Here is a 14,709-nt window from a genome sequence, read left to right as displayed (position 1 = left end):
GGTTCTTTAGTTCAAGGTTTGCCGACTCGAGTTCAGTTATTCGCTCCTCTGCTTCATTCAGTCTTGTGCCATGTGACTGAATATCTTCAGAGATGCCTTCTAGCTTCTGGTTTATGTCGCTTTTCAGCTTGTCCACTTTTGTTTTCATATCCTTTTTGAACTCTTCCTTGAATAAGCTGAATTATTTTCGTAAATCCGTCTTCAGTTCAGAGGTATCTCTGCTGAGTGCTTTCACTGCTCGCAAAGTTTTGGCTCCATGTTCTTTCTCAGGTAGGCCTAATTTGTCATTATCATTCCTCGTCTCCTTTTCCTCCTCGCTTAATTTTGGCTTTGAATTCCTCTTTTTAGGTTTTGCCCCATTCATTTTGAAGTCGTCTAGCGCAAAGCTCACTTGAATTGGTAAAAGTATAAGGGCTTTTTGAACACATTGACCGGGAGAGTATGTTCTAGGCTGCCATCCTACCGCTCACCCAACTGGAAGTCCTGGACTATGGCATTTCTGTATGTATTTGCAGCTATTTTCAGTAAAGGTGACATTAAATTTTGCAACAACATCCTTCAAAACGCTAAGAGGGTGCGAGTAAAATAACTTCCAAGGAAGCACCAGGCCCTCTCAAAGGCCAGAGCACATGAGCGACAAGGATGGGATTCGAACCCACGTGTGCAGAGCACAATGGATTAGCAGTCCATCGCCTTAACCACTCGGCCACCTCGTTACATATTTTCCTTTCTTGTCTGGTGGAGGCCGGACTATGGCACATATTTGTAAATGTATGTTTCTGCAACTATTTTCGGTAAGATGACTTTCAGTTTTGCCATATGAACGACAGAGCAAATGAACGACAAAAATGGGATTCAATAGATTCAGCCACCTTGTCATGTATGTACTCACTTTCCTGATGGGGGCTGGACTATGGCATTTCTGTATGTATTTGCAGCTATTTTCAGTAAAGATGACTTATTTTGCAACAACATCCTTCAAAACAATAAGAGGGTGCGAGTAAAACATCTGTCACGAAAGCACCGGCCTCTTTTAAACGCCAGAACATATGAGCGACAAAGATGGAATTCAAACCAACGCGTGCATAGCACAATGGATTAGCAGTTCATCGCCACTCGGCCAACTTGTCATGTATAAATCCACTTTCCTGATGGGGGCTGGACTATGGCATTTATGTATGTGTTTGCAGCTATTTTCAGTAAAGATGACATTAAATTTTGCAATAATATCCTTCAAAACACCTTCTACGGAAGCACCAGGCTCTCTCAAATGCCAGAGTATACGAGCGACGAGAATGGGATTTGAACCCACGCGTGCAGAGCACAATGGATTAGCAGTCCATCGCCTTAACCACTCAGCCACCTTGTCACGTATTTTCCCCCTTCTCTGGTGGAGGCAGGACTGTGGCACATATTTTTATATGTATGTTTCTGCAATTATTTTTCGGTAAGATGACTTTCAGTTTTGCCATATGAACGACAGCATATGAACAGCAAGAATGGGATTCAATGGACTCGGCCACCCCGTCATGTATGTACTCACTTTCCTGATGGGGGCTAAACTATGGCATTTCTGTATGTATTTGCAGCTATTTTCAGTAAAGATGACTTTAAATTTTGCAACAACATCCTTCAAAACGATAAGAGGGTGCGAGTAAAACACCTGTCACGAAAGCACCAGCCTCTTTCAAACGCCAGAGCATTTGAGCGGCAAGGATGCCAAATGCCAACTGACCCAGCTGAGGCTCGAACCAGCGTTTTTCTTGCTGTAAGGAGATTGTGCTACCCACTGTGGCATAGCGTCACCGACATTGAAATGAAATGTTAGATTTTATATTGTTGAAAAAGAGATCAATATTAAAAAATGTCTATATTAAATGTGAAATATATTTATTTGTTTACATGTAGTCAGTGAAACACTTTTCATTGTTTATTAAACTCATCTGGTCATCGTCTGTTTCTTTTAAAGTCTTTAAATTTAATATTAAGCCTTGAAGGGCAAATACTTAATTTAATTCATAGGGCATATAATTCAATAAATATGATTCAATAATTCATGTAAAGCATAAAATGTCATAAATATTAACATATTAATTAGATAAAACTAACATCTGCACTGGAAAAATATATATATATTTAGCCCAGCTTTGTAAGCTCGATTTGAACAAGAAAAATATTCATCCTAAAACATGAAATAAATGTTATGTTATAGAAACCAAAATTTTACTTTCTCAAGTATCAACATATTGTTACAACACCAACTTATACATTTTTTGATTGTATTTCTTGAAAAGTAAAGCTTCAATGAATGATCTGGCAGATAAAACCTCATAATTCCAAGCAGAAAATGACTTTTCAGAATGAGAAGGTTCTATCTGCATTTACTGTGTTTTATTTACTCCAATTTGTAAGTGCAAAGTAACTTTGTCATGACAGAGACACTAAAAGTTCTCTAAATGCAAATGATCAATGTATGAAAGAGAAATGCTACACACCCCAGCCGGCATTTCAACGGTGATTCAACGTTGAATCAACGTCAGGTCTATGGTTGGTTCAACGTTGAATTACCTTTCGATTTTGCAAATTGGATCAACGTTTATATAGTGACGTTGTTTCACCGTCGGACCACCACCGGTGATTCACCGTTGAAATCACAACGTTGTTTCACTCTTACCTTCTTCATGGGTGAATTGTGGTCGTTTTGTAGACGTTGAATGAAGGTTGAATTACCTTTCGATTTTGCAAATTGGATCAACGTTGATACCGTGACGTTGTTTCACCGTCATACATTTCAACGCAAGTTAAATAGAAATTACATACAACGCAAAGTCCATAAATATAGCAAACAAATTTTTACTAATAAAAAATACACGACACAAATACACAACTTAGCCTGTGTATCAATTTATTTAATATGCACCTCATTATTTCATTTATTCTAAATATACAGCAACATTTACAGCATACATAGTTCATTAAAATCATGCAGGTTACTATACATGCTGTACACTCAAATACAGAAAAAGGCATACAATTAAAGTAACTTTTTAATTAGGTTTCATGAATTAAAGTTAGTTAATGTTTACAAACATGAACAAAGAACAAATACTTGTACAGCATTTATTAATCCTTTAATTTATTGAAATATGTCCCGATGCTATTAAAATCAAAATGTATGCTTGTTAACATTAATGCACTGAGCTGACATGAACTGTACTTTCTTTATATGAAAGATGCTTCATTGTTCTTTGTTCATGTTAGTAACTACATTAACAATTACTAATACAATCTTATTGTAAAAAGTGTTACCATCTTCAGAAAGACAGATACTAACTAAATTAAACTAAGTAACTAAACCAAGCTTCAACCATCACAGTCTCCAAAATACAATTCTGTTTACAAAGTTTACAAAATACCCATTTTCAAAGTGGCTGCAGTAAAAAAAATAGAATAAAAAACATCACTCACAACTAAGAATCACAAGTAAAATACATTACATCTGTTTGAGGTTTTATAGGTTGAGAGAAACACTTGAGGTAAAAGATGGGACTGGGGACAAAGAATCAAGTGTAAAACACTAAAACATCTATATCAGTCTAGCACTTAAATACATATTTATTTCTCAAACACCAGGTGAGTTTCCTACAAAATCAATAATGAGGTTTGCTATTCCAATTCATTGTGAATGAATGGCTTCACTTTCTTTTTTATAACTTTAATTTTTATTGATTTTTTAGTAGGTCACAATTGATTACAATCAAATGCAATTTTACAAATAGTAGAAAAGGCTAATTTGAGTCAGATATGACAAGCCATTTCAATAACAAGCAAATAACTAGAACAAAAAAAAAAACAACAACAACAAAACAATAATAGATAAATAAATTAAAAAAGATAGAAACAGAGCCTGTGTTGAGAATACTGTAGAAAAATAAATAAGTAAATAAAGAAAAAAAAAAAAAAACATGGTTTATACAAAAAGGAAGGCAATTGGGTACATAAGAATAGGCACAGTTGACTTATATGTCTGAAACTTAAGCGAGTACAGTCTGAGAGCCAATCCCTAATGATTTGTCAATGTAAATTATCCATTTTTGCCATCTTTTGGCATATAAGTCCACCTTCAAACGTAACACACCAGTCATATGTTCCAATGTCCTTATTTCCTGAATTACATCAAGCCATTGTTGTTGTTTAGGTGAATCAGGCTTATACCAGCTTCTGGTTATGGTTTTCCTGGCTGCTGTAAGGAGTATTTTTACCAGGTATCGATCCTCCTGAAGTGTAACCAGTGAAATATGACCCAAGTACAGGACAATGCATGTAAATGGAATCTCATACCCAAGCACCTTTGTTAAGGTTAAGTGCACATCATTCCAAAATGGCTTCAGTTTTTCGCATCCCCAAAAAATGTGTGTATGGTGTGCTTCTAAGCAGCCACATTCTCTCCAACATTGCTGGGGTGTAGAAGAAGCTTTACTGCTGATTTTAGGTGTTATAAAGAATCGTACCAAATTCTTCCAATTGAATACCCTCAGTTGTTGTGAGCTTGTGGAGGAATGTTGAATTTCGCACATATCTAACCATACCTCTGGTAGAATTTCTACATTCAATTCTTTTTCCCACCTTGATTTAAGGTATAATGTTGAGTTGGTCTTACTTTCCATAATACTTACGTAAAAACTAGAGATTATTTTTGCACATTTACTATCTGATTTGTAAGCATTCATCATAATCTTTACAACTGGACTAATTTCGTGTGACGTTTCCATTTTTATTTCTCTGTAAAAATAATCTCTGAATTGTATAAACCTAAATAAGTCCCGATTAGTAAGAGAAAGTTTTTCTTTGAGTGTTTGGAAAGTCTGTAATTCCTTGTTTTCCAATACTGTACATATCGCACTAATGCCTTTTGTTGCCCATTGCTTAAATGTGGCGTCGCTTTCACCTGGTTTAAATTGAGTGTCAAAGGCTATCCATCGAAGAACTTTTTGGTCTTTGCTTAATTTAAATTGTCTAGCAAACTCAAACCAAAACTCCACTGCTCCAGAGGTTATTGAATCCAATTGACTTTTGACTACCGAAGGGATTTCTTTTTCTCCAAGAATTGACTGAATCTGATAACCCACCGTATATGTCTCAATTTCTTTCCATCTGGCAAAATAATTGTTGTTACACCAAAGAAAAAGTGGACGGAACTGAGCTGCGTAAAAATAATCTTTGAGATTCGGCAGGGCCATTCCTCCTTTTTGCTTGGACAACTGGAGTGTTGTGTATCTTATTCTAGGCTTCTTTCCATCCCAAATAAACCTGGAAATAAGTTTGTTCCAGATTGTAAACTGATGTTTGGGTATCTCTACTGGCAGGGCTTGAAATAGGTATAGTAATCTAGGTAATATGTTTGTTTTGATGACGTTTATCTTACTAGCAAAATCCAATGGGTAGGTAGACCACCGTTCCATATCGCTTTTAATACTCTGGTGAATCACATTATAGTTTGCACCGTACAGACTACTCAGGTTTTTTGTAATAATCACCCCTAAATATTTTATTTCTTTCATGTCCCATTTTAAATTATATCTATGTCTGATTTCCTCAGAAGGTTTGTAATTAAATGACAAAAGTTGTGTCTTCGCAATATTTAGTTTGTACCCAGCAAAGAAGTTAAATTCGTCGAGGAACTCCATCAGTACAGGGAGGGAAGCCTCAGGATCTGTTAAATGGATCAAGACATCGTCTGCAAATAAACTAATTAAATGATCTTTATGTCCTATTGTAATGCCTTGTATTTGTTCATGTTGACGGATTGCCTGGGCCAGGGGTTCAATATAAACAGCAAATAATGTGGGACTAAGGCAACAGCCCTGTCTAGTTCCTCTTTGTAAACTAAACGATGGAGATAATGACCCATTAATTTTTATTTTGGCTGTAGGTTGTTGGTAAAGAGATCTAATTATATTTACAAAATGTTTTTTGAAGCCGAATCTAACCAAAGTTTGGTAAAGAAATTCCCAGTTGACCCGATCAAAGGCCTTTTCGGCATCCAGACTTAGTAATACTGCTGTCTTATTTTCCCTTTCTATTTTATCTATAAGATGCAGCGTCCTCCTAATATTATCATGTGTTTGACGGCTTTTTATGAATCCTGTCTGATCCTCGTCAATTAATTCAGGAAGGATAGTCTCTAATCTTTTGGCTATAATTGATGTATATATCTTATAATCTATATTAAGAATTGAAATGGGCCTATAATTGCAGCTAAATTCCCTGTCCTTACCCTCCTTTGGGAGTACTGAGATGATAGCCTCGTTCCATGAAGGTGGAAGTTTACATTCTGTTTTAATCCAGTTAAATGTTTTTAACAGAAGTGGGGCTAGTATTTCTTTAAAAGTTTTATACCACTCGGCTGGAAAGCCGTCGCTACCTGGTGTTTTAGATGTTTTTAGTCTCCCAATCGCATTATTTATCTCTTCTAGTGTGAAATCTGCTGTAATGAAATCATTTTGTATTTTGCCTATACTTGGTAAATCTAGTTCATTAAGAAAATTTCTTGTCGCTTCCATTTTAGAGTTAGAAGCATCCGTATACAGTTGTTTATAATAATTTAGAAAAATGTCCTCTATTTTCTGTGGATGATAAACCAAATTATTTGTTTGTGGGTCTCGTATTCTATGAATAGTGCTATCAACTTTTTGTTTACGTAAGCGTCGGGCAAGCAATTTTGCTGCTTTAGGGCCGGATTCGTAGTATGTCTGCTTATAGAATCGAGCTTTCTTCTCAACATCTTGTTCCAACAGGCTGTTAATCTGTTTCCTTATTTGCTGCATACGTGATAGTAGGTTTGGGTCCCTGTTTATTTTGTGTTGTTGCTCCACATTTAATAAGTCTGATGTTAGGGTATTGTACTCCATAATTCTCTTTTTTTTATTTTGCGCTGATAGTGCAATCAAATTCCCACGCATCACAGCCTTCAATGAGTCCCACACTATGGATGGGTCTACCTCTCCATTATCATTTATCCTAATATATTCTTTTATATTTAATTTTATCTGTTCTGTATTTGCTTTGTTATTTAACAAACCCACATTCAACCTCCAACCTGTCTTTCTCTTCCTTCCTTCTATTTGAACTGTCAGGTACAAAGCGCTGTGGTCAGAGACCTCAGCTACTCCAATGCTACAATCTTTCACCCTATAACAGTCATTTTTTGGCATAAAAAAATAATCAATCCTAGAGTATGTACGGTGGGGAGCTGAGTAATGAGTGTAGTTTTTGAGAGATGGATTAATATGTCGCCAGACATCGCAGTATCCTATGTCATCCCAGGCTGTGTTAATTAATTTTGATATTTTGCTCCCATTTCTTTTGCTATTAGTTGTGTCTAAATAGTGGTTTAGTACCACATTGAAATCTCCACCACATATACAAATACCCTCTGCTTCCAGTACAATTACATCCATTAATGATTTGAAGAACAGTTTACTAGTATCGGGTGGAGCATACACATTTACTAAGGTTATTAACTCCTCTTCAATTTTACCCTTAACAATAAGATATCTCCCATCCTTTTCTTTTATTTCCTTATATAATTCGAATTTAAATTTATTAGCAACAAGAATAGCAATTCCCCTTCTATGTGAATGCTCATATGAATTGTAATAAGTATTTTTAAAGCCAAATCTCTTTAATTTCTCATGCTCTTGTTGAGAGAGATGAGTTTCTTGCATAAAAATAATATCTGCTTTCTCTTTTTTAAATTTTGTCAATACCTTTGACCTTTTAATTGGGTTACCCAAACCGTTCACGTTTAAAGACATTAGCTTAACCTCAGTAGACTGTACCATCATCAAAAAGAGTCATTCTTACACCACTATGTTTCCACAGGCAAACCTTAAATAAAATAAACTGTAACACAGAAACAAGCCAAGAACTGCTTAGAACAAGCATTATAACAGAAAAGAATAAAGACTTCCAAAGTCTGAAGAGCGTTCTCATGTTTTCAGTTGAGGAGGGGGAAATCCTCTCTCCCGGAAAGGGCCCCCTCACCAATGAGTCCGCTACAGAGTGTATCATAGATCACTTACGTGTGTCCAATGGCACAGCTGACCTCGTCATCCCGCCAGCCGGCGCACATACATTAAACATCATTTTGTAAAGGGTTGCTATAACGTGGGTTTTTAAACATTGCTGCGACCATGTTCAAATTCCCGTAGGCGTTCTTTAGCTCTTCTGGCAGTGTCCACACTCGTGGTTGATCCCACTCGCTGCCACGATGTAGCCCGCTGGAGACGATCCAACAGGTGGCTCTTACCCGGCGGTCTCACGGGCATCTCCACGCAGTATCCCCGCCGACGCAGCTCCTGCGCTGCCTCCCCGGCACTGCCGTACACCTGCACTCCTTCTTCCCAGTGAATGCGTATCCGATTGAAGGGCGTCTGAAAACGGATGCCCTTTTCTTTAAGAGCCTTTTTAATATTGGCGTACGCTTTGCGCTGATGGAGAACGGTGGTTGTATAGTCATGGTCGAAAAACAGCGGTTTATCTTCCATCATGATTTTCTTTCGCCAGGCTTTTTGAATAACCATCTCCTTGATGCTGTACTGCTGGAAATTTACTATAATGGACCTCGGACGCGAGTTTGGGCCCGGTCTAGGCGCCAGGGCTCTGTGCGCGCGTTGTATTTGCAAGTCCACGTCGCCGAGCTCAAATTCGGAGCGGAGCATTTTTTCAACAAATTCTATCACCGAGCCTTGTTCAGCGTTCTCTGGTACACCATGGATCCTGATATTGTTTCGTCGAGCCCTCGATTCAATATCGTTCAACCTGTCTTCTAGTTTCTGTTGATCCTTTATTGCCTGTTGAAGGGCGGAGTTGGCCTCCGCACTCCATGTTTCGGTGTCATCGATCCGCGTCTCCATCTCGTTAATTTTCCTACCGTGTTCTTGCATGGTTAGCATGTTCGTTGAAAGTTGCTGGTTAACTTCTTGTTTGAATTCAATGAACTCTTCTCTCATATCATGCTTAATTTCGTCTTTGAATGTTTTTAAGTCTTCCTTAAGTTCCGACTTCAGATCGCTGATCTGTTTGCTTAAGGTTTCAAGCCCCGTGGACACATTCTCAGATGTTGATTCGCCTCCATTTTGTCGGTCCTCTTCTTCCCGCATGTCGTCCTCCTCGTCTAGGCCTGCACGGTGTGGGTGGTTACTCGTTGTACTTTGCGCCCCTTTACCTCTGCCTTTCTTTCCCCCCGTCATATCAATGAAGGAAAATCACTTTTTAAAAATCTAAAATAATTACACGGGGGTAAATATAACGCCGACTTGCGAGAGCTAAGCGCTCAACCTGCCATTTCCCTCTGCAGCCAAACCGGAAGTCCGAATGGCTTCACTTTCACAATAGTGAAAACTCATGCTATAATCTAAACCTGACATTGCTCCTTCACTTTGCAGGTCTGCATGCTAAATATTTAGTAGTTTTTTTTGTTTTTTTGCATAAAGTACATCTATTGTGTTTAGCATTACTGCAGCAAAACTGAGCACCTGTGACAGTGGAACATGTAGACAAATATTTCAGTAAATCATCAAGAAAATGTGTAGAATATATGGTTTGATTCTCTCTCACAAACACAACAGTAATAGCAATTTGTTATTCTATTATTATTAGTATCATAAAAATTGCATGTTCACAGGGGTCTTATAATAATGGCTCACATTTGTGAATGTAGGACCACTATTTCACTATTACATGTCACATTAAGTATTCATATAGGTTCTGTAATTAATTAATTGTGTCATCCCAGAGACCTGTTAATCTTCAGAACACAAACTAAAATATTTTAGATTAAATGCTCCTCATCCTCTACAGACAGCAATGGTCCCAAGATGGTCATTGTCAGGATAAGGGTCAAAACATTCCATGTGACTTCAGTGATTTCAACTGTGAACATACCAAGCTCCAACAACACTTTAGTGAGGCAAAACAAAACAGTAAATACAAATGTGTTTGCGTATATCTCTCCCGCATCAGATCAGCGTGTGTGTTTACTACGAGCAGTATGCACACACCATGACCTGTTGTGGCAAAGGCAAACAAGTTATTTTTACAGTACTTACTGTGATTTAACCTTTATGTCAAATGTACTGGACCTGTTACACATATATCACTATCTTTTATGAACACAAATTTCACTGTAACGGATGCTGTTGTTTTGCTCCAGTTATACCTTTAGAGAACACCGTACTAGTCAGACATCCATACAAAAGCAGAGAGTTTGGTCTTGTGTAGCAGAACTGCAATAGATGTCTGTCTGTCTAGGCTGACACTGGTTTAGGCCATCAGTATGTCCTTGATGCCCTCAAATGGAGCTTCCAGAAAACCTGCAATAAATGAAATACGAGGTTACAACTAAGTTGGTATCTGCTATTATACAAAGTGAAATTCAAATAGTTATTTTTTATTGAATCCAAATTTGTCTTATAATAATCGCCACACTCAATAATTTTGACTCATCCATCTGAATATTCCTAACTAAGAGAAGTGAAGAATTAGGTGTGATATCGTCAGAAAGCCCTTCGCCACCACTGGTGCCAGCATTTCCAGAATTCAAATTTCAGATTCTCGAAAAAATTTCTTTTTTTTTTTTTTAACAAAGGCTGCAGTAAAGAATCATGAAACATTCAACACATCTAATAATTACAAGTTGTTGTAAACCATTACATGTACTGTAAAAGCTGTTTAAAGCTTTTTAGACATATGGTTGAGAAAAACTCTAGAAGGAGTAGCACTTCTGCAAAACTCTGCATGTAGGACAGAAAATTAAAGGGATAGTTTAAAATTTGTATTCTGTCGTCATTTACTGACCACGTTGAACACAAAAGAAGATATTTTGAAGAAAGCTGCAAATCTATAACCATTGAATTCTATAGTATTTTTTTCTACTATGGAGGTCAATGTTTACAGGTTTTTAGTTTTTTTTCAGAATAGCCTCTTTTGTGTTCAACAAAATAAACTCATAATGGTTTTAAACCATTTGGGGAGTAAAATGTGAGTAAATATTCATTCTTGGGTGAACTATCCCTTTCAGTTGGGAAACACCAGAATTCTTAAGTAGACCCTTTTCGCAAGACAGATGATGCATTTCATTTCTCATCTTAATCCTCAAGTTTTTAATATTTAGATTTATTTAAATAGCATGTTTATTTATTTGTTTTAATGACATTTAATAAAAACAACTTCTCAATGACATCACATGTACTGGACCTGCTACACATGTATCACTATTTTTATGAATACAAATTTCACTGTAACGGATGCTGTTGTTTTGCTCCAGTAATACCTTTAGAGAACACAGTAGTAGTCAAGACATCCATACAAAAGCCTTGGCGTGGAGTAGCAGAACTGCAGTCTGTCCAGGCTGACACAGGTTTAGGCTATCTGCGTGTTCTTGATGCCCCTCAACTGGACCTTCCAGAAAACCCAGAAAGTTAAAACCCATTACACCTCTTATTTGCTACTATTCAAAGTGTAATTTAAACATTAATTTCTCACTAAATACATATTTGTTCCCCAATACTGTCACATAGTAACATCACAACATGATTTCACAATAATAATATCAATATAACAATATAATATCACAACATAGCCTAACAATCAATAAACAAACAGATTAGAAAGAGAATATCACCAACCAAAGCACCAAGAAGATTTAACAGATAGGCTAGCTTAGTTAAAGGTAAAGTAAACTTACATGGACAAAGCCTTTTCCATTCAGTGCTGTGCAAGTTAGTGCGTCTCTGGAGTACGTTACATGTCTAAAAGCAAAAACAACAACAACAGTGAAACGAAAGCAGTTCACTTTGTAATAATAACACTAATGATACAGCGTATAAAAATGATATTGTTTTATAACGTTGCTCAGTAACTTTAAACTGCGTTTGGAGTTTATCGCTTTGAATTTGCCATAAAAACGCTCATTTAGACTAACGTTACACATGTGACATTACCTCGAGGTTAGCTGCGTCACCGGAGCGCAAACTAAACCAAACTGGAAAGTTTTAAATGCTTCAAAATTCGAAACACTACACTAAGTCACATTTAAGATACACTGTGTGTAAAACAAAATCGGGGGGTAAATAAAACATTAAAGCATCTAAAAACACGCTTACCTCTGAATTCTGCTGCACTGCAGGTCAGGTGTTCGTAATTAAGTGAAGTGAAGCGCTGCGCGTGGCTGCGTGCGCCGAGTCCTCCGATACCATGGTAACCAAACATGTTGAATATTGGGTGAAGCCATGACGTTAATTCAACATACAGATCATGATAAAAAAAAATGTCAACGTTGATTTGTACAAGGATTTCTGTAACTTTTTTCAACCATTTATCATTCAACATTGTTTCAACATTAAAGCAACAACTGACGTATTTTCAACCACATTTCAACGTTGAAGCCTTGTCATATGCAGGCTGTTTTTCAACCGTTCAACATTAAACGTTCTATCAACATTATTTCAACGTTCAAAACACATCTGACCTTATTTCAACCATATTTCAACGTTGAAGGTCGGTCGTGTGCCGGCTGGGTAGTTTGTTTAGAATGTAATAAGTGTACAGAGCTTAAATCTTTTTCTTTCTTTCTTTCTTTCTTTCTTTCTTTCTTTATTTCTTTCTTTCTTTCTTTCTATTTTAATTTATTTATTTGTTTAAACAGATACATTTGGTGTTTGTTCAAACTATCTAAAATGAGCAGAAACAAACCAATTCCTGAGTGTTTTTTACAACAGTTTAATAGTTTTATGCTTAATCCACTTAAATTTGTGATAGTTAATAAGCTAACTTAATTCCTTCAAGTTTTCCCAAGACAATATAATTGTGTGGAACCCAGCATTTTTTACAGTGCATTCCTAAAATGAAGTATATAGAGATAAACAGACCAGATAGTAGAATCATTAATGTAGCAGTGTTAAGCTTTATTATTGTAAAATGAACAACAACAAATAGTCTAAACCTAAAGGGATAGTTAACCCAGTTTTTTTTATTCTGTCATCATTTACTCTCCTTTACTCTCCCTTTAATTCTCAGTAATTGAGTTTTTTCTTCTCCTGAACACAAAACAATTTATTTTGAAGAATGTAAAAAAAAAAAAACAGTAATGGATGTAGATGTTTTTCCTATTTTACAACATCTTTGTGTGTGCTGCACTGCAGGTCAGGTGTTCGTAATTAAGTGAAGTGAAGCGCTGCGCGTGGCCGCGTGCGCCGAGTCCTCCGATACCATGGTAACCAAACATGTTGAATATTGGGTGAAGCCATGACGTTAATTCAACATACAGATCATGATAAAAAAAATGTCAACGTTGATTTGTACAAGGATTTCTGTAACTTTTTTCAACCATTTATCATTCAACATTGTTTCAACATTAAAGCAACAACTGACGTATTTTCAACCACATTTCAACGTTGAAGCCTTGTCATATGCAGGCTGTTTTTCAACCGTTCAACATTAAACGTTCTATCAACATTATTTCAACGTTCAAAACACATCTGACCTTATTTCAACCATATTTCAACGTTGAAGGTCGGTCGTGTGCCGGCTGGGTAGTCTCCCATTTCGTCACCTTGGAATTTTAGGTTCTATCTACTTTCTGAATGATTTTGAGATATTGAGCTTCAAAGTTTTTTGCATCCCATAGCAAACAGTATGTGTGTAACATTTTTTTTTTTTTAAATAAAAAGTCTTAATGTATACAACTTATAAAAAAAATCCTATAATGTAAATAAGATGTCATTTAATAAGAAAATGTCAATATCTCAATTTTGACAAAAGGTTATTGCTTTTCTTGTTCTCTTACTGTTTGTAAAGCGTCCTTGAGCACTTGCACTATAGAAAATAAATAAAAAACAATAAATAAATAAAAGTATAACTGAGCTGACGATATTTGACCAACAGTTTTCTAATAGAAGATATCTGCTACTGTGGGGATAGTGTTTTCTTAGCACTTTCCATTTGCAAATGTCATGTTGATCACAATTTCCTTTTCTTCATCAACTTCTTAATGTGTTTAAACTTGTTTTAATAGTTGTTACTAGTTCCCACAGATAGTATCTGAGTTAGAATTACATTATTATTATAATAACTAATTACCAGGGCTATTGTGTTTAAAGTATGTCAAAAAACGTGGATGCCCCCAATTTAAAATATACTGAATGAAATGGACACTAAAACAATTAATTGTTATTAAATGCTTTTTTAAATAGGGTTTTCTTAAAATGTCGTAAATTCCAAACTCCAAATTTCACGCCTTAAAAAGTCCTAAATTTACTGAAATATTGTGTTTTAGGCCTAAAAAATTATTTATTTATTTTTTTTACATTTTGCTTTGTTCATGTTTTGTTACCCAATCTGGCCAAAACCCATACAATCACCAACAATCCATCTCAATACAACTTTCAACTTTTAATTCAAAAAGGTCATTTTAACTCTATTCATCATAATGGTTTAATTATTTTCCTTACAATAACTCTTGTTTTAACGTGCTCCTTGTCTTTACTGCTCAGGACATCGACCTGGACAGATTGTTGTGCATAGATTTAGTTTATTAAAGTTTTAAAACTTTTAAAACATTTTTATTATTTTGTTTTAAATAAAGTGTATGTTGGAAGAAAAGTGTGTGGATACAAGTAAAGCTTGCTTGTTTTTATACAATATTTA

At 36.0% G+C, this 14,709-nt stretch overlaps 1 protein-coding gene and 2 non-coding genes across 3 annotated transcripts; all 3 read right to left on the bottom strand.

Annotated features, from left to right (window-relative positions):
• Positions 1-634: 634 nt before the first annotated feature.
• Positions 635-716, bottom strand: trnas-gcu (transfer RNA serine (anticodon GCU)). Its single transcript has one exon. It is a non-coding gene; the product is annotated as a tRNA-Ser (tRNA).
• A 571-nt stretch (positions 717-1,287) lies between these two features.
• trnas-gcu (transfer RNA serine (anticodon GCU)) lies at positions 1,288-1,369 on the bottom strand. Its single transcript has one exon. It is a non-coding gene; the product is annotated as a tRNA-Ser (tRNA).
• Positions 1,370-3,489: 2,120 nt separating this feature from the next.
• LOC148681099 (uncharacterized) lies at positions 3,490-13,267 on the bottom strand. The gene is made up of 4 exons (XM_088650611.1): positions 12,168-13,267; positions 11,750-11,813; positions 11,336-11,463; positions 3,490-10,376 (listed from the first exon to the last, which is right to left on the bottom strand). The coding sequence occupies exon 4, from the start codon at positions 9,252-9,254 to the stop codon at positions 8,178-8,180; it is 1,077 nt and encodes a 358-aa protein (XP_088506737.1). The 5' UTR covers positions 9,255-10,376; positions 11,336-11,463; positions 11,750-11,813; positions 12,168-13,267; the 3' UTR covers positions 3,490-8,177.
• Positions 13,268-14,709: the final 1,442 nt, after the last annotated feature.

This window comes from Danio rerio, chromosome 4, assembly GCF_052040795.2.
Source record: "Danio rerio strain M-AB ecotype USA chromosome 4, GRCz13ab, whole genome shotgun sequence".
Classification (NCBI taxonomy): domain Eukaryota; kingdom Metazoa; phylum Chordata; class Actinopteri; order Cypriniformes; family Danionidae; genus Danio; species Danio rerio.
The sequence above is the reverse complement of the archived record's forward strand: the minus strand, read 5'-3'. Positions and strand labels throughout refer to the sequence as shown.

Bases quoted from the DNA above. Each gene is read 5' to 3' on its own strand.
- LOC148681099 (XM_088650611.1), bottom strand. From the start codon at position 9,254: ATGACGGGGGGAAAGAAAGGCAGAGGTAAAGGGGCGCAAAGTACAACG.